Raw genomic sequence first — 20,646 nt, 5'->3', positions numbered from 1 at the left:
AAATTGTAGCAAACACTGAATTAGTGAATACTGAATTATTGCTCCTGGGAGAAATAGGCTTCTTTGAGAGTCAGTTTGTCAGTTAATCAATACATAACTTTGTTTTAGCTGTGTTTCTGTTTAAAGTTGCCTTATATAATATATATTGTTCATTAATTAACATTGAACTCATGACCATCAACACTATAACTCATGCCTAAATGAAGCTTATCTAACACATGTATTTTGTCCATAAGGCTTGTCACAGCCTTGCACTTACAGACACTAAACAGTACTTCAGTACTTCCTTTTGGGAGTCTTTTAAACAGCAAAATCACTAACAAAAAGCATAGAGGTGCAAAAAACATGGCACTAAATAGACTGCAAGAATGATACTTATTTAGAGTATGAGAACTGAAACAAGAAGGCAGGGCATCACTTTGTTTGACCTCAGTTGGAAACATATGCCTTGGACCATGAGTTGTCCTATGTCTGCAAATGACTACAGAAGCACCACAAAGTATTAATTTTGGAGTTATAAGTAAATTCTAGGTATTAGGTGAATTTGCAAATGCAGAAACCATGAATAATGAGAAACAACTGTAATTATGGCTTGGAAGTCCTTTGAATCAAATAAGAGGTCAGAAATACAAAGAAAAAATACGTTTATACCGTCTCTTATATTTACCGATGTAATTATTTTCACTGGTGTTCTTTGTTTCTGTGGTTAGAGCTTAGTGTCCTTTTACTTTATTTAGCCTTTAGTATTTCTTACAGTCTGGCCTGCTGGCTATAAATTCTCTCAGTGTTTTTTATCTGGGAATGCCTTAATTTCTCCATGCTTTTTTTTTTTTTTTTTAAGTTTATTCTGAGAGAGAGAGAGTGAGCAGGGGAGGGGGAGAGAGAGAGTGCCAAGCAGACTCTGTGCTGACTGATGCCAGGACTCAATCTCAACAAGTTGTGAGATCATGGCCTGAGCTGAAACCAAGATTTGGGAGCTAACTGACTGAAGCCACTCAAACACCCCTTCTACTTCATTTTTGGAGGGTAGTTTTAATGCTTTCCTTCCTTCATGGTTTCTAATGCAAAGTCAGCTGTTAATCTTATGGAGGATCCCTTATACTTCATGAAAGAAGTATTTTCTTTTATTGCTTTAAATGATTAACCTTTGGCTTTGGCTTTTGACAGTTTGTGATGGATGTAGGATCTGAGTCTACTTAGTATCTGTTTTATATATATATACATATACATATGTATATACATATGTATATATGTACACATACATATACATTATATATATATACACACACATATATAGTGTGTGTGTCTGTGTGTGTGTGTATATATATATATATATATATATATATATATATATATATACTATAAGCCTATCTAGATGTGGTAGATTAACGGTTTCATCAGATTTGGTAAAGTGGTGGCTTTTATTTTTTCAGATATGCTTTATGCACCTTTCTCTTTCTTCTCTTTGTCTCAGACTACCATTATGAGTATGTTGGTAGTCTGTATAGCATCCAGTACATCTTTGAGGCAATGTTCATTTCTTTGCATTCCTTTTTCTTTCCGTACCTCAGACTGGATAAACTCAGTTGACCTATCTTCATTGATTCTAATTTCTGCAGTTGAAATTGCTATTTAAATTTAACCCCCATAGTGAATTTTTTGTTTGTTACTATATTTTTCAACTCTCATATTTCTATTTGCTCCTTTTTTTAATATAATTCCTGTCTTTTTATTGATATTTTCTCTTTATTAAGGCATCATTCTCATAGTTTCCTATAATTCTTTCGGCATGATTTCCTTTAGCTTTTTAGTTTTGGTAAAATTTGCCATCTTCACCATTTTTAAGTGTACATTTCAGTAGTGTTAGGTATATTCACATTATTGTGCAACCAATATCTAGAGCTTTATCATCTTGAGAAACTGAAACTCTGTGCTTATTAAATAGCTATTCTGCATTTCCCTTAGCCGCTGGCAACTACCATTCTCCTCTCTGTTTCTGTAACTTTGTCTAATCTACATACCTTATAAGGAGAATCCTTTAGTATTTATCTTTTCATAATTGGTCTTTTGCATTGCATACTGTCTTCAGTGTTCATCCATGCTGTGGGGGCGCCTGGGTGGCTCAGTTGGTTAAGCGTCCGACTTCAACTCAGGTCATGATCTCATGGTTTGTGAGTTCGAGCCCTGCATCGGGCTCTGTGCTGACAGCTCAGAGCCTGGAGCCTGCTTCGGATTCTGTGTCTTGCTCTCTCTCTGCCCCTCCCCTGCTCATGCTCTGTCTCTCTCTGTCTCAAAAATAAATAAAACATTTAAAAAATTTTTTTAAATATTCATCCATGCTGTTGCATTAGTTTTTGTTAACATATTTACAATAGCTGATTTATAATCTTTGTCTAAGAAGTCCAACATCTGGGCTTGTTCAGGGACAGTTTTATTCACTGTTCTTTTTTTCTTTTTCTTTTATTAAGTCATACTTTAGTGTTTCTTTATGTGTCTCATAATTTCTTTGTTGAAATTGAACATATAAAGTGTTGCAATTATATTTAAATAATATAAGACCCTGCCCCCCTCCCACACACACATACCAAAGAATTGTTGTTACTGTTGCTATTTGTTTAGTGATTTTCCTGATCTCATTCTTTTAAAGTCTATTCTTTCTTGTATGTGGCCGCTGAAGTTGTGCAGTTTCTTTAGTGGTCAGCTAATGATTTTGGGCAGAGATATCCTTAAGTGCTTAAACCCAAAGGTCTTCCACTCTTTGTCAAAGGCTCTGTGTGTGTTTGTTGAGGCATGCCTTTAACTTTGGGCAGATACTTTACAACTCTGTCGTAGCTAGCACTTCCTGCTTGTACACAGCCTCAGTGTCTGCCATAGGTGAACTTTTAGAACCATTTCTCTTGTCATACTTACAGTCCTGTATATTTGCATGACTTTCAGGATTCCCTGGAAAACTTCAGAGTTTTTCAAAGGCCCCCATGAGTATCTCATTCCCCAGTTTTTCCTTTTAAATTTTTGATAAGCCTCTTGTTAGCCCCAACTGGTATTGCTGCCTGAGTCAGCTGCAATGTTGAACAATTGCTACTGGTTGTTTTTGACAGATGCCCGAGGGATAGGGCAGTTCACACATTGTGTTTTCTGAGTCAGATCAAATAAAGATAAATCCTGAGAATAGAGCTCTTCCAAGGAACTGCCCAACATGCCAAATATTGACAATTCTCTTGGGAAAGGGCTTTTGGGGAGTTCTAATCCTATTCTGCCCCCTACAGCGGTTGCTAGGTTACTGTATTTCACAGCTATTGTGGTTGTGAGGCTGTTGGTTTTCAAGGCTACCATTAACTTGGGAGAAGAGGATGAGAGTAAAAGCAAGTCAAAATACCACAGAGCTGGCCTTATTTGCTGAGATTCATCAGTTTTTCGTGAATAAACACTCCACAGATTGTTGCAAATTAATTTCTAGAGTTCAAAAACCTGTTTTGACAATTGTTACTAGTGTTTTCATTGCTTTTAGGGAGGAGCAGATCTTCATAATTCCTTACACTGCCATTCTAGAAGTGCTTCTTCAGACATTTAGTTTTAACTCTGTGCTGAAATGATTTCATCGCTTCTGATCCTTTTATTATGATTAATCTATTGTTTAGCTGGAATACTTTTTTCAAGGATTTGTTTGTAGGTAATGTTTTGAGGCCTTTTATATTTACTAATGTGTCTTTGTTGTCTGCACCAATAATCTCCATATGCTTTGTTCACAAAATTTTGAAAATATATCCCACTATATACAAATATATGTGACAAACAAATGTTTATGATAATAAAATACCATAGACTGGGTGGTTTTTTAAAAAACAATAACAAAAACAATAACCCAGTGTTATTTTCTTAACAGCTCTTGACTCTGGAAGTCTAGGATCAAAGTGTTGGCAGTTTCGATTTCTCCTCAGGTCTCTTTCTCTTTGGTTTACAGACTATTGCCGTCTCACTGTTCCTTACATGGTCTTTTCTCTGTGCCTCTGCTTCCCTGGTCTTTTTGTCTCTCTCTTTTCTTATAAAGGATTCCAGTCATAATGGATTAGGGCCCCACCCTTATGACCTCATTTAATCCTAATTACTTCCTTTAAGACCCTACTTCCAAATACAGTCACATTAAGGGACACAATTCAATGCATAACAAAGAATATACATATAACATGTATGTACCACTGTACTAATATTATGTACATACATATGTAACAGAATAAATTTTAAAAGATAATTACATTTTCATTGAAAACAACGTATTCTAGTTATATAATTGTTTTTATTTCATGATGTGACTATCAAAGCTTATTCAGGAAATAAAAGTGTCTCTGTCATTTTCTTGTTCACATCTTTGCCTCTATTTAATGATACTTTGCAAAAATCTTTTAAAACTACTCCTTTTACTTCTCATTTTTAATCTGTAAAAACACTTAATCAGGCTTACATGGACTACAGTCCTCTGTAACTACAGTGCAAGCAGGTAGTGAGTGCAACACAACCAGCCCTTGCACACTGTGGAGTTTCCACTCTTCTGGAATATCCCAAAATGTGATAATGCCAAGTGAGGGCATTACTTCCATTCTGTACATTAAGTATTTTAAAAAGTTATTTCCTGGGTAGCTCAGTCGGTTAAGCATACCATTATCTTTGGCCCATATCATTATTTTACGGTCCGTGAGTTTGGGTCCGTGAGTTCGAGCCCTGCATCAGGCTCTGTGCTGACAGCTCAGAGCCTGGAGCCTGCTTCGAGTTCTGTGTGTCTCTCTCTCAGCCCCTACTCTGCTTGTGCGCTCCCTTTCTCTCTCTCTCTCTCTCTCTCTCTCTCTCTCTCTCAGAAATAAACATTAAAAAAATAATTTCTTTCTGGTGTTTATGGATAAAGATGTATAGTGTATAAAGATTATATAGGCTAATATTTTCTACTTGCACTTTAGTAGGTCATTATAAACCATCCACTTTTGTGGACATTAGTCTAAACAAAATGTCATCAGTAGTTGGGTAGTGAGTTCATTCATGGGTGTTCATTTGGTATGCTTCATATCTTATATGTGTTACATATATTCTGTATTTTAAAGATTTTAAAAAGATTTTAAGCTAGTCATAATTTTGCTTGAAAATTCTGTAGGTGGTATTTCAATAATAATAGCCTGTCATTTATTATTGTACGAGAGGAGTCTATGGCTTTTTGATGTGTAGTGTTGCATCTTCCAGAATATTTTCATGATTATTTCTTTAATTATTCTGTATTTTACATTTGTTGAGACCTTTTCTTTAGCTATGCCAATTAGCTATGAATTAGATGTCTTTATTTTTTACATACCTATCCCCTATATAGTTTTAGTGCCTTTTTCTCCAATATTCTGGACATTTTTTTCAAGTTTGTCCTTACCACTTAATTTCTATAGTATTAATTACGTATAGCTTCCAGGGTTGATTTTAGCTATTTTATTTTACTTTATTTATTTTTACTTTTTGTTGTGGAAAATTTCAACCATAAGAAAATTAAAGTAGTATAATGAATTATGTAAACTCATCATTCATCTTTAACAATTATCTCATGGCCAATCTTGTTTTATCTATTCCTACCCATTCTCCTCCACCGTTTCTATTTGTTTTAAATCAAATTTCAGACGTCATGTCTTTTCATAAGTATTTAGTCTTTATCTCTAAAACATACAGATTTTTTAAAAATATAATTATACTGAAGGTGACAGTTACCTTGTCATCTCTAATGAGTGGAGTGTATTCCTGGATTGCCTGCAAACATCTGTAGTTCTTCTCTTGCCAGAAATTATGGCTGAAGAACAATTCTTAGCATACACCCCTCCCCATAGTTTATTCCACCTCTGATTTCATGATCCTAAGAATAAGGTGTCATATCATGGCTATTTCCATTACCAGTCATACTGTGTAGGTAGGAATTGTAGTCCTAAGATGGATGTAGAAGAACCTTTTAAAGAGAGAAAAAACAGCTCTAGCTGTTCTTGAAAACAGCTCCTGTATGTGGATGAGTTGGTCCATGGAAGCCCTGGCTCTAAAGTTGAGGAAAAAAGCAAGAGATTTGATGCTAAAAAGTTCTTTTGTTTTGTTTTTTTTTAAGTTTATTTATTTATGTTTGAGAGAGAGAGAGACAGCATTGGGGGGGGGGAGGGGCAGAGAGAGGGTGAGAGAGAATCCCAAGCAGGCTCCACGCTGTCTTCACAGAGCCCTTTGCAGGGCCTGTACTCATGAAACTGTGAGATCATGACCTGAGCCAAAACCAAGAGTCAGACTCTGAACTGACTGAGCCACCTGGGCGCCCCTAATGGCTAAAAAGTTCTAACTGTGATTTTTATCTCTCCATGGACTCACCAATTTACCTGAAGATTTCATCTAAATAGTGATTACTAGAAATTCTTTTTAGCTGGCTGTTCATCAGTATTTCTGACGCTGTTTAAACTCGACATTCTTTTGTGTTTTCCTAAATAAAAGATGAGGCAAGCAAATTGGGCATTACTGGTTTTCTCTTCTCATAACTATCGCTTTACTAATTTTCCTACTTTCTTTAAACCCCATTGTCTTTAAATTTTAAGTGAAAAAAATCACTTGGTCAGGTCCCACAGCCATTTCTAAAATTTATCCAGCATGTATGTATTAGATTTAATTAGAGGCATTAAAGAAGAGATTTTATTTATCTAGATATAATGGATTTAACTAAGACTACCTTATTTTCCATACCTTGATTAACAGTTTTCAGATAATTGATAGTAAGATTACTCTGAACCAATTTTATACTGATCACAATTAGTATGATCTTTGAAAAAAGACCTTTTTTAAATAATGTTAAACATTATTAAATCTTGTGAAAACATGAAGAGTAGAACTTTCTGAAAATTGTATTCTAGATAAACAGTGAGTTTCCAATAATGAGTGTTTACCAAATTCACGATCCTCTGTAAAGGGCTTTGAATTAAGACTAACTTATAGATATGTTTAAAAATAAGTAAAGCCTACAAAGGGAATCAGAACCAAGAAAAAGCAGCTTCTGTGGTAAAATTGTGATTGGTAAACATTTTAGTCCATTTACTTCCTTTTTGAATATGTTGTATGTCAACCCTGTTTATATTTATACTAGTCTAGTGTAAATGAAACTAATAATATACTAAAGGTTTACAACAGGTAGAAGGCACAAAGTCCTATGTAGACCTCTCCACAGTGAGTGCCTGTGACTGGGAGCATTTGAACAGTAACCTAAAGAAGATGTTCTCTCATACCCAGTTGTTCAATGTTTTAAGAATCTAATTGATAAATTACATAATTTCCCAATTAAAATATTCTAAGAGATACTGATGTTTTGCTCATTTAAAACAAGTTTGCTTTGGGGCGCCTGGGTGGCGCAGTCGGTTAAGCGTCCGACTTCAGCCAGGTCACGATCTCGCGGTCCGTGAGTTCGAGCCCCGCGTCGGGCTCTGTGCTGACTGCTCAGAGCCTGGAGCCTGTTTCCGATTCTGTGTCTCCCTCTCTCTCTGCCCCTCCCCCATTCATGCTCTGTCTCTCTCTGTCCCAAAAATAAATAAACGTTGAAAAAAAAAAATTTTTAAAACAAGTTTGCTTTAAGGCATTTTTAAAAAGTGAATTTTTCCTTGTGCTGTATCAGAATATAGTAGCATGGTAATTTTTACTAGTTTTCTCTTCTTTAGAATTCTCCTTTCAGTTAGAGACTTTATAACCAGATTTTCTGATAATGTTTGAGAAGTATACTAATTATTTTACCTATTCCTGAGAATTTCAAAATACTCTACACATTTTCTTCATATGCCCAAAGCAGTTAAGAGGGGATGTGTTACCAAATGAAACTGGTTCTGTAGGATTGGTAACTTATTTATGGCCACAGAGTCACTAATTAATAAATAGATTTAAGAACAGAGCTTGAAAGGGTAATTTTTGCTTCCTTGTACATTTATATATATTCAAAAATTTTGACATTGAACACATTTCTTTTTTCTTTCTTTTTTTTTTTAAACTATTTAGAATGTGGGGAATGTAAGAATGGTGCTCAGGTTTTAGTGCTATACCCATGTTTTTCAAACTATATTGAGCAGAAATATTGAACTTGCTAATACATCATATGTGTTTTAATTTATACAGCTTTCTGTTGGAACTTTGTATTTAAATGTTTATTGTTCTGTCACAGGTGTTGGATCCTGAACAAAACCATAACTTCACAGATCATTATCTAAATGTGGCCTTTGACCTTTCCCAAGTTCTTTTTATAGCTACTGCCAACACAACTGCTACTATTCCACCTGCCTTGTTGGACAGAATGGAGATCATTCAGGTCCCAGGTACTTGATTCATAAATAAAATCATTATTTGATATTTTTTGCCTTTCTGAACATAACCCTTGAAGTTGTGCTGTGGGGTTTTGAACAAAAAGTTGATTTGCCAGTGGATGATCTTCAGAGTTGTAAGTCTGATATAAACCAGCTTTTATACAGAGGCTCCTGGCTTGCTCAGCTTGTAGAGCACGTGACACATAATCTCAGGGTCGTGAGTTCAAGCCCCACATTGGGCGTGGAGCCTAGTTAAAAATAAGAAAATGAAAAAATAAAAATTAAACCAGCTTTTATGTAGATTCAAAGTCTAGAACAGCAAAACTTTGTTTGTTTTAATCATGACATAAGATTACGTGTATGTTCTGTAAGATGTCAAGAATAAATTTTGTGTAACAGTTTTAGACTTAGCATTAAAGAATGTTTTCCAGTGTCTTGGAAAACAAGACATTCTTCTTTAAAACTGTTTCTAAACTCATATGTAAAAATAATTTTAAATAATTTACTTTTTCTAAGTGTACTCTTCTTTTTTTTTTTTTAAATGTTTACTTATATTTGAGAGAGAGAGAGAGAGCAAGCAGGGGAAAGGCAGAGAGAGAGGGAGACACAGAATCCGAAGCAGGCTCCAGGCTCCGAGCCATCAGCACAGAGCCCGATGTGGGGCTTGAACTCATGAACCATGAGATCATGACCTGAGCTGAAGTCAGACACTTAACTGACTGAGCCACCCAGGCACCCCAATAATTTATTTTTTCAAAATGAGTATCTAAAACCCAAAAATAGATCTTTCCATGATCAATTTAGCTTCCTGTCCATCAGATTTTGAAGTTTTTATTGTTGAAGAAAGTGTAATCATTTATTTTCGTTAAGAGTTAGGTCCTAAAGAGTAGCTGAACTTCTCTTTATAACATTTGGCCTCACTTTTACATAAAAGCACAGGGTTCTTTTAAATTCTTCTTTTTGGATCTGTCAAGTAGTTACCTTTTTTTTTTTTTTTTTTTTAACCATGTCTTCTTCACTGGAGTGTGCAAAATAAAGTCCTTTAGTTATTAACACTAAATAAACCCCAGTGTTTTCACCTTCTTTTAATTGCTTAGAAGTATTTTTTTTTTCTAGAAGTGATTGAAATACAAGTGGGTATTTGTTAAAATGAAAATAGAGAAGAATCTAAATATATTTTGATCCTAAATAGAATCTAAATATGTATTTCATAATAATCTGAAACAAATTTTTATTATCAAGTGAATGATAATTGGATTTCTTAGTTATCTGTAAGTGCTGCAAGTTCTAATATTTAGTTTTAAAATATGGTGGAGTAAAAAATTGTGTGAATATTTATAAGACTAAAATAAATAAGTAATGAGATCCAATTGCCTGGAAACTCCCAATTAAGGCAGAGAATCCATAAGATACATGATCTGAAGTGAAATCATCAGGACAGCTGCTGCACAGGTAGACACATACGATGCCATTCTTTTCCTGTAGGTTCAGTTATCCTATCTCTTACTTTTTTGGCATTTTTTACTACCTTTTTCTACTCAAAAGCTGTCTTATCAATTCTTTTTTATTTTGCTTATTAAATGGAAAGGGGGCAATTAGTTCAGGGAGAATTTTGTCTTACAGGATTTAAAGGCAAAGTCTATGCTCATAAGGCCTTTAAATAAATAAGAACATAAAGTCTTTTAACTGTATCAATTATATGTATAATTCCAAATGTACAGAGAAAAAAATTTTAGGGAAATGTCTTATTTTTTGTTTTGTTGTTAATATTTATAGCCAGGGTTCTGCAAATAGCTCCTTTTGCATCTCTTCCCTTGGAACCTATCACTTACTTAATTGAAGTCTTTGTTGTTGTTGCTGTGGTAAATTTTTCCAGTTACGTATCAAATTATGCTAAAGAAAAGAGATGTATTATTTGCCTTTTAAATAATAAAAATTTGCATTTGAGTTAAGGAGATAATTACCTCATAAGATTTGACTGAGATTTTTCCTCTTCTTTGAGAGATGTATTATTTTTTTTTAATTTTATTTTTTATTTTTTAAAACTTATATCCAAATTAGTTAGCATATAGTGAAACAATGATTTCGGGAGTAGATTCTTTAGTGCCCCTTACCCATTTATCCCATCCCACCTCCCATAACCCCTCCCATAACCCTCAGTTTGTTCTCCGTATTTATGAGTCTCTTCTGTTTTGTGCCCCTCCCTGTTTTTATATTATTTTTGTTTCCCTTTCCTTATGTTCATCTGTTTTGTCTCTTAAAGTCCTCATATGAATGAAGTCATATGATATTTGTCTTTCTCTGACTAATTCTGCTTAGCATAATACTCTCTAGTTCCATCCACGTAGTTGCAAATGGCAAGATTTCATTCCTTTTGATTGCCAAGTAATACTCCATTGTATATATATACCACATCTTCTTTATCCATTCATCCATTGATGAACATTTGGGCACTTTCCATACTTTGGCTATTGTTGATAGTGCTGCTATAAACATGGGGGTGCATGTGTCCCTTTGAAACAGCACACCTGTATCCTGTGGATAAATGCCTAGTAGTGCAATTGCTGAATCATAGGGTAGTTCTATTTTTAGTTTTTTGAGGAACCTCCATACAGTTTTCCAGAGTGGCCGCACCAGCTTGCATTCCCACAGAGAGGTATTATTAATCAAGAGACTTTCAAACCATGCTCAGTAAATGTTTTTTTTTATTTGTTTGTGGACAGAGTTGGAAATATTAATGGTTATTAGCTGGAGATTAAATTTCTTTATTCTGATTATAATTTTAGTTGAAATAACACTTAAATTCAGTCTGAATCGAAGATCCATTGAGTCTGCATTTGATTCATTAAAAAAAAATGTGGCACCGTGGAAGCTGTGTGAATGATTACATTTTGTAATCAAAGGTCACTTTTTTCCCAGGGTATACACAAGAAGAGAAGATCGAGATTGCCCACAGGCACTTGATCCCAAAGCAGCTGGAACAGCATGGGCTGACTCCTCAGCAGATTCAGATCCCACAGGTTACTACTCTTGACATCATCACCAGGTTAGTCAGCCATCCTGAGGCCTCTGTAATGTTTGAGTCTCAAAAGGAGATTATTTTACTGGCAACTCATAGCATCCATTTCTCTCTCCCCATCAGATTCCCAGCAAGCATTACTACAACTTGATTTACATAGAGCTCTGTATTAGGCAGAAATTCATAAGGAAAGCATTTAGAGTATCTTCATAGCTGAGGACTTTAGTTGAGCCAGAATTTCAGCTTTTTCACAATAGCAGTGTAAGGGATTAATTTGATAAATTAAGAACCAAAAACAAGGAAAATATTGAGACACCTTATATGCCCCAGGACCTTAAAAGTTAAATTCTCTTAAGAGGTGGGATGCTACTTTCAGATACCTATTTTAAGTTATTCAGATTTTCTTTTCTTCTCTTTGAGAGATTTTAAACATCCTTAGAATTTTCATCTTGGGAATTAACACCAGAACAATAGAGAGGGTGCTTTCCCAAGTTAGCTACCAAGTGCTTAAGCCTGTAGCCAGCAGTACGTAAATTATCTGAATAGAGTATTGCTTCATCTGATTTATAGATTGCATGTTTGAATGGAAAATATACCCTGTTGAGAATTTATATCTGCAACAGCCTCTTACAGTTTTCCTGGCTCAGTGTTACAGATCCATTGCATCATCTGGCAAATTGTGTTGAGCTGCCAAACACTCCTCACGCGGCCCTCTCGCAGTAACTGCTTTTTTTTAGCAGAAGCAAAGTATCTCTCCATTTTAAACTTTGACTTAGAGTTTGGCCAGTCAGACTGTTTTTTTTTGATCTAAGCCAGCCTTCTTATGGAAGTCTGTTTGGAAGTCTGTTTAAATTTATACACAAAACAGTAAGACTAGATCTGACCTGGGAGTTCCTTTTCATAACTTGTGATTCATGGTGTGGATAATGCCAGGGGAAATAAAATAGGTGATTTATATGCCGAAGTCTTCCAACAATATTATTCCAGATAACACCCCTGAGGCCTTTGCGTAACTTTCAACAAGTCACTTAACCTTTTTCCTAGCTTCCCCATCTGTAAAATATGAGTGAAAGAAAAAAAAATATCTGGATCAAAATAATAATGACTTTGAAGAGTAATCATTATTTGTATTTCCCAATTGTTGCTTCGAGAACTATTTCTTTTTTATAAACTTGTTTGCCCAAAACATCAAATATTAAAAGCTATGGACATTAGGAAATGTCTCTGAGCAGTTTTAATATATTTAAAAACAGCGTAGGTATTTGCTACTCCAAGCAAGTTTTGGCTATTTTTTAGTGAGCTACAAAGCTTAGTATATAGTTTTTCATCTTTTGATGTATTTTTCATCTTTGTGTATGTCCTAGTCTGAGACCCATAATGTTCAGGAGGAGGGGAGGGGATCTCAGATCTCATCTAGTCCTACCTCCCTCATGGTATAACTAGCCTACTTGAGCTCCTCCAGTGCTAGAGGGCTCACTGCTGTCTACTCTTTGGTAAGTAAATAAATGGTTATAAAATAATCTTTATGTTCTCCTCCCTATATTTTTCTAGTTCTGCCTTAAACAAGCACCTGGAATCTAAGGATAAATTCCTCCCTTGTACAGCTCCTCTGGCATTAAAAAAAAAAAAAAAGTCAGCTCCACTTCCCATAAATGTTCTCTTTTTCAAGTTAAACATTCCTATTCTCTTTACGCTTCCTCTTGACCCACTTTCAAGACTTTTCACCTTTCTGATTAGTCATCTTCTGGATGATGTCTGTGAAATCAATGTCCCTTTTAAAATTAAACACCCAGAGTGGAACTCAGTATTTCAGATGTAGCCCAAACAATTTGTGGTATAAGACTACTGGTTTTCTTATTTTGATTATATTATTTTATGACTGTATCTGAAGATACAGCTTTCTTAGGTTATTCTCTTGCATATTGCACTTACAGTTACCAAACATCTTCACTTGTTTTTCATACGAATTTCTGAGTTCAGTCTGTCTCATTCTGTATTCATAGGGTTGAATTTTATAAAGCCCAAAGGGAGAGGAGTTTGTAGTTATGTATATTTTGTTGTCGGTCTCAGCTACCATTGCAGCAAATTGATTTTTTTTTATCTTGATTATCTTTAGTTTATGTCTTCTGGAAATTGGCATAGGTAGCATCTTCATACTCATATCATAGATAAGAAACATCAGCCACTTCTCATTTGATAATGGTCATTCTTCCCTTTTTGGTTTAAAAATACTAAATAGGGATAGTGTGTCTAGTTTCTTTCAATCAGTTGTTAATGTTATATTGTCTCCATTAGCTCCTAGCCCATTATTGTTCTGACCACCTTAAAAAAAAAAAGGCAGTATTTCATTTGTATTGCTATGGTTGTCATTATTTCTGGCAGTTTATTCTGAACTTCCTGGTACCAATTCTACGTGTTCGTGCCATTCCCCGGTAAGCTTCCGCAATCCCTGTTCTTTCATCTTTTGTCCAGACCCTTTAATCTGAGCTCATCAGCTGGTTGTCTAGGAAGCTACATTGGGTTTTTGTTTTTGTTTTTGTTTTTACATGTTGGTTTGTTTAGTTTTAACATGCCTCTCTTTTTTCTTCCTTACTGAAATTATATGCAGTTGTATAATAATGGACTTTATGCTTACCTCTTCCTATCCCTTTGATTCAAATGAGTTTTATTTTAGAGTGTTTGGCCAAGAGTTTTTGTCTTTTCTCAGAACTTTTGAATTTAAAAAATTTTTTAGTGTTTATTTTTTTTTTAATTTTTAAAAAAAATTTTTTATGTTTATTTTTGAGAGAAAGAGACCAAGTGCAAGCGGGGGAAGGGCAGAGAGAGAGACGGAGACACAGAATCTGAAGCAGGCTCCAGGCTCTGTGCTGTCAGCACAGAGCCAGACGCAGGGCTTGAACGCACGAAACCATGAGATCATGACCTGAGCCAAAGTCAGACACTTAACCAACTGAGCCACCCAGGTGCCCCTATTGTTTTTTATCTTTAATTTTTTTTTTAATATTTATTTATTTTTCAGAGACAGATAGAGTCAGAGTGCAAGTAGAGGAGGGACAGAGAGAGAAGGAGACACAGAATTCAAAGTAAGCTCCAGGCTCTGAGCAAGCTGTCAGCACAGAGCTCAACACGGGGCTCAAACCCACAAACCATGAGATCCTGACCTGAGCTGAAGTCGGACACTCAACGACTGAGCCACCCAGGCACCCCAATGTTTATTTATTTTTGAGAGAGGGAGAGAGAGAGAGAGCCAAGCGCGTGAGCAGTGGAAGGGCAGAGAGAGAGGGAGGAGACACAGAATCTGAAGCAGGCTCCAGGCGCTGAGCTGTCAGCGCAGAGCCCAACACTGAGCTCAAACATGAACCGTGAGATCATGACCTGAGCCAAAGTCGGATGCTCAACCAGCTGAGCCACCCAGGTGCCCCTAAACTTTTGAAATTTGCTTCCCTAAAGTTTAGAATATATGTGTGACTGCCTAATCAAATCCAGTTTTTCAGATAAATCTATATTCTCTACCTGATACTATTCAAATCCATCCAGAGTTGGGAGGCCAAAAATGGTTGTGCCAAATAATGTTTTATGCAGTAGCTTTATAGAATTTAAATCTAACATAAGTTTTTTAAGACGGCTCTGCTTAACCACATTTAGAATCTTCTTCGCAAATTCACGGTGCTTGTATCAGCATACTTTCTTTCTTTAGAAGTCTCTGAAAATACACTGAATAGAGGTGACTAGTTCAGTTCCTAGTAAACTCTAGATTTCTGTTGGGGCACCTGGATGACTCAGTCGGTTAAGCGTCTGACTCTTGATTTCGGCTCAGGTCATGATCTCCCAGTTCATGAGATTGAGCCCCCCAGTAGGGCTCTGCACTGACAGGGCAGAGCCTGCTTAGGATTCTCTCTCCCTTTCTCTCTGCCCTTCCACTACATGCGTGCTCTGTCTCTCACTCTCTCTCTCTCTCTCTCTCTCTCTCTCTCTCTGTCTCTCCCTCTCTAAAAATAAATAAATAAACATAAAAAAAACAGATTTTTATTTATGATTATTTTTTGCGTTAGTTGGAAAAAAGTTTTATTTTTCTGATTCTTCCAGCAATTTTTCAAGTATGATAAATTCATCTTAAATTTTCTTAAATTGACAAATTTTGGTTTAGAAAGCTCTTAACATATCATCAAGGAGTAAATGATGTCTTATCTGCTGCCAGATTTACTTTGGCAATGTAAATTGAAGAACCAAGGATTCATTTTTAAGTATAGGATAATTATTCAAGATAAAATCTATATAAAGGGGAAAGTTATAGCTGAAAATACATCTGAATATTTAAGAAATAACAATAATGAGGAATTTTTAAATGTGAGGAAGTTTAGTACTTAAGAAAATGTGATGAAAATTTGGGGCACCTGAGTGGCTCAGTTAAACATCTCCAACTCTTGAATTCAGCTCAGGTTATGATCCCAGGGTTGTGGGATTGAGTCCTTTGTTGGACTCCATGCTGAGTGTGGAGCTTGCTGGGGGTTCTCTCTCTTCCTCCCTCATTCCCTCCCTCCCTCTGTCTATTCCCTCCCACCCCCCTCCCCTGCTCACCTACACGCTCTCTCTCTAAAATAAAATAAATAGTTCTCTCTTTTTTTTTTTTTTTTTTTTTTTTTTGCTGAGTCTCTCTCTGGTTTGGGAATCAAAGGAATGCTGGCTTCATAGAATGAGTCTGGAAATTTTCCTTTTCTTTCTATTTTTTGGAAAAGCTTGAGAAGGATAGGTATTATCTCTGCTTTAAATGGCTGGTAGAGTTCCCCAGGGAAGCCATCTGGTCCTGGACTCTTCTTTGTTGGGAGATTTTTGGTAACAATCAAGAAATTGATTTCAATTTCTTCACTGGTTATGGGTCTGTTCAAGTTTTCTATTTCTTCCTGTTTGAGTTTTGGAAATGTGTGGGTGCTTAGGAATTTGTCCATTTTTTCCAGGTTGTCCAATTTGTTGGCATATAATTTTTCATAGTATTCCCTGATAATTGCTTGTATCTCTGAGGGATTGGTTGTAATAATGCCATTTTCATTCATGATTTTATCTATTTTGGTGTTCCCCTTTTCTTTTTGAGAAGCCTGGCTAGAGGTTTATCAATTTTGTTTATTTTTTCAAAAAACCAACTCTTGGGTTTATTGATCTGCTCTACAGTTTTTTTAGATTCTATATTGTGTATTTCTGCTCTAATCTTTATTATTTCTCTTCTGCTGCTGGGTTTGGGGTGTCTTTGCTGTTTTGCTGTTAGATTTTGTATTTGGGATTTTTCTTGTTTCTTGAGATAGGCCTGGATTGCAATGTATTTTCCTCTCAGGACTGCCTTTGCTGTATCCCAAAGCGTTTGGATTGCTGTATTTTCATTTTCATTTGTTTCCATATATTTCTTAATTTCTTCTCTAATTGCCTGGTGGACCCATTCATTCTTTAGTAGGTGTTCTTTAACCTCCATGCTTTTGAAGGTTTTCCAGACTTTTTCCTGTGGTTGATTTCAAGTTTCATAGCATTGTGGTCTGAAAGTGTGCATGGTATGATCTCAATTCTTGTATACTTATGAAGGGCTGTTTTGTGACCCAGTATGTGATCTATCTTGGAGAATGTTCCATGTGCACTCGAGAAGAAAGTATATTCTGTTGCTGCGGGATGCAGAGTTCTAAATATATCTGTCAAGTCCATCTAATCCGATGTATCATTCAGGGCCCTTGTTTCTTTATTGATCCTGTGTCTAGATGATCTATCCATTGCTGTAAGTAGAGTATTAAAGTCCCCTGCAGTTACCACATTCTTATCAATAAGGTTGCTTATGTTTGTGATTGTTTTATATATTTGGGGGCTCCCGTATTTGGCACATAGACATTTATAATTGTTAGATCTTCCTGATGGATAGACCTTGTAATTATTATATAATGCCCTTCTTCATCTCTTGTTAAAGCCTTTAATTTAAAGTCTGGTTTGGGGCGCCTGGGTGGCGCAGTCGGTTAAGCGGCCGACTTCAGCCAGGTCACGATCTCGCGGTCCGTGAGTTCGAGCCCCGCGTCGGGCTCTGGGCTGATGGCTCAGAGCCTGGAGCCTGTTTCCGATTCTGTGTCTCCCTCTCTCTCTGCCCCTCCCCCGTGCATGCTCTGTCTCTCTCTGTCCCAAAAATAAATAAATGTTGAAAAAAAATTTAAAAAAAAAAAAATAAATAAAGTCTGGTTTGTCTGATATAAGTATGGCTTTCTTTTGACTTCCATTAGCATGATAAATAGTCCTCCATCCCCTCACTTTCAATCTGAAGGTGTCCTCAGGTCTAAAATGAGTCTCTTGTCGACAGCAAATAGATGGGTCGTGTTTTTTTTTGTTTTTTTTTTTTAATCCATTCTGATACCCTATGTCTTTTGGTTGGAGCAATTAGTCCATTTATATTCAGTGTTATTATTGAAAGATATGGGTTTAGAGTCATTGTGGTTTCTTTAGGTTTTATGCCTGTAGTGATATCTCTGGTCCTTTGTGGTCCTTGCAACATTTCACTCGCAGAATCCCCCTTAGGATCTCTTGTAGGGCTGGTTTAGTGGTGATGAATTCCTTCAATTTATGTTTGTTTGGGAAGACCTGTATCTCTCCTTCTTTTTTTTTTTTTTTAATTTTTTTTTTTTTTTTCAACGTTTATTTATTTTTGGGACAGAGAGAGACAGAGCATGAACGGGGGAGGGGCAGAGACAGAGGGAGACACAGAATCGGAAACAGGCTCCAGGCTCCGAGCCATCAGCCCAGAGCCCGACGCGGGGCTCGAACTCACGGACCGTGAGATCGTGACCTGGCTGAAGTCGGACACTTAACCGACTGCGCCACCCAGGCGCCCCTCTCCTTCTATTCTGAATGACAGACTTGCTGGATAAAGGATTCTCAGGTGCATATTTTTTCTGTTCATTGCATTGAATATTTCCTGCCATTCCTTTCTGGCCTGCCAAGTTATAGATGCAAAAATTCTCAATAAGATATTAGCAAATCGAATTCAACAGCATATAAAAAGAATTATTCTCCATGATCAAGTGGGATTCATTCCTGGGCTGCAGAGCTGGTTCAACATTTGCAAATCAATCAATGTGATACATCACATTAATAAAAGAAAAGATAAGAACCATATGATCATATCAATTGATGCAGAAAAAGCATTTGACAAAATTCAGCATCCTTTCTTAATAAAAAACCCTCGAGAAAGTTGGGATAGAAGGAACATACTTAAACATCATAAAAGCCATTTATGAAAAGCCCACAGCTAATATCATCCTCAGTGGGGAAAAACTGAGAGCTTTCCCCGAGATCAGGAACACAACAGGGATGTCCACTCTTACCGCTGTTGTTTAACATAGTGTTGGAAGTGCTAGCATCAGCAATCAGACAACAAAAGGAAATCAAAGGCATCAAAATTGGCAAAGATGAAGTTGAGCTTTCACTTTTTGCAGATAACATGATATTATACATGGAAAATCCGATAGACTCCACCAAAAGTCTACTAGAACTGATATGTGAATTCAGCAAAGTCACAGGATACAAAATCAATGTACAGAAATCAGTTGCATTTTTATACACTAATAATGAAGCAAAAGAAAGAAATAAACTGATCCCACTCACAATTGCACCAAGAAGCATAAAATACCTAGGAATAAAGCTAACCAAAGTTGTAAAACATCTGTATGCTGAGAACTATAGAAAGCTTATGAGGGAAATTGAAGAAGATATAAAAAAATGGAAAAGCATTCCGTGCTCATGGATTGGAAGAATAAATATTGTTAAAATGTTAATACTACCCAAAGCTATCTACACATTCAATGTAATTCCAATCAAAATTGCACCAGCATTCTTCTCGAAGCTAGAACAAGCAATCCTAAAATTTGTATGGAACCACAAAAGACCCCAAATAGCCAAAGTAATATTGAAGAAGACAACCAATGCGGGGGGCATCACAATCCCAGACTTTAGCCTCTACTACAAAGCTGTCATCATCAAGACAGCATGGTATTGGCATGAAAACAGACACATAGACCAATGGAATAGAATAGAGACTCCAGAATTGGACCCACAAAAGTATGGCCAACTAATCTTTAACAAAGCAGGAAAGAATATCCAATGGAAAAAAAGACAGTCTCTTTAACAAATGGTGCTGGGAAAACTGGACAGCAACATGCAGAAGAATGAAACTGGGCCACTTTATTATACCATTCACAAAAATAAACTTAAAATGGATGAAGGACCCGAATGTGAGACAGGAAACCATCAAAACCTTAGAGGAGAAAGCAGGAAAAAACCTCTGTGACCTCAGCCACAGCAATTTCTTACTTGACATATCTCCAAAGGAAAGGGAATTAAAAGCAAAAACAAACTATTGGGACCTCATGAAGATAAAAAGCTTCTGCACTGCAAAGGAAACAATCAACAAAACTAAAAGGCAACCGACAGAATGGGAAAAGATATTTGCAAATGACATATCGGACAAAGGGCTAGTATCCAAAATCTATAAAGAACTCACCAAACTCCACACCCGAAAAACAAATAATCCAGTGAAGAAATGCACAGAAAACATGAATAGACACTTCTCTAAAGACATCCAGATGGCCAACACGCACATGAAAAGATGCTCAACTTCTCTCCTCATCAGGGAAATACAAATCAAAGCCACACTCAGATACCATCTCACGCCAGTCAGAGTGGCTAAAATGAACAAATCAGGAGACTATAGATGCTGGAGAGGAGGTGGAGAAACGGGAACCCTCTTGCACTGTTGGTGGGAATGCAAACTGGTGCAGCCGCTCTGGAAAACAGTGTGGAGGTTCCTCAAAAAATTAAAAATAGATCTACCCTATGACCCAGCAATAGCACTGCTAGGAATTGACCCAAGGGATACAGGAGTGCTGATGCATAGGGGCACTTGTACCCCAATGTTTATAGCAGCACTTTCAACAATAACCAAATTATGGAAAAAGCCTAAATGCCTATCAACTGGTGAATGGATAAAGAAATTGTGGTTTACATACACAATGGAATACTACATGGCATTGAGAAAGAATGAAATCTGGCCTTTTGTAGCAACGTGGATGGAACTGGAGAGTGTTATGCTAAGTGAAATAAGTCATACAGAGAAAGACAAATACCCTATGTTTTCACTCTTATGTGGATCCTGAGAAACTTAACAAAAGACCATGGGGGAAGGGAAGGGAAAAAAAAAAAAGTTAGGGAGGGAGCCAAACCATAAGATAAGAGCCTCTTAAAAACTGAGAACAAACTGAGGGTTGATGGGGATGGGAGGGAGGG

At 36.4% G+C, this 20,646-nt stretch overlaps 1 protein-coding gene across 2 annotated transcripts in view; it reads left to right on the top strand.

Moving 5' to 3' along the window:
• LONP2 (lon peptidase 2, peroxisomal) overlaps window positions 1-20,646 on the top strand; it is a 111,494-nt gene that overhangs the window by 47,329 nt on the left and 43,519 nt on the right. For both annotated transcript variants that reach the window (XM_030298643.2, XM_030298642.2), the window contains exons 9-10: window positions 8,189-8,339; window positions 11,247-11,373. In XM_030298643.2, coding sequence (XP_030154503.1) covers window positions 8,189-8,339; window positions 11,247-11,373 — 278 coding nt within the window. The remainder of the gene's footprint in view (window positions 1-8,188; window positions 8,340-11,246; window positions 11,374-20,646) is intronic.

Source organism: Lynx canadensis, chromosome E2, assembly GCF_007474595.2.
Source record: "Lynx canadensis isolate LIC74 chromosome E2, mLynCan4.pri.v2, whole genome shotgun sequence".
Lineage (NCBI taxonomy): Eukaryota > Metazoa > Chordata > Mammalia > Carnivora > Felidae > Lynx > Lynx canadensis.
Note: the sequence above shows the minus strand (reverse complement) of the source record. Positions and strands in the feature narration are given on the sequence as shown.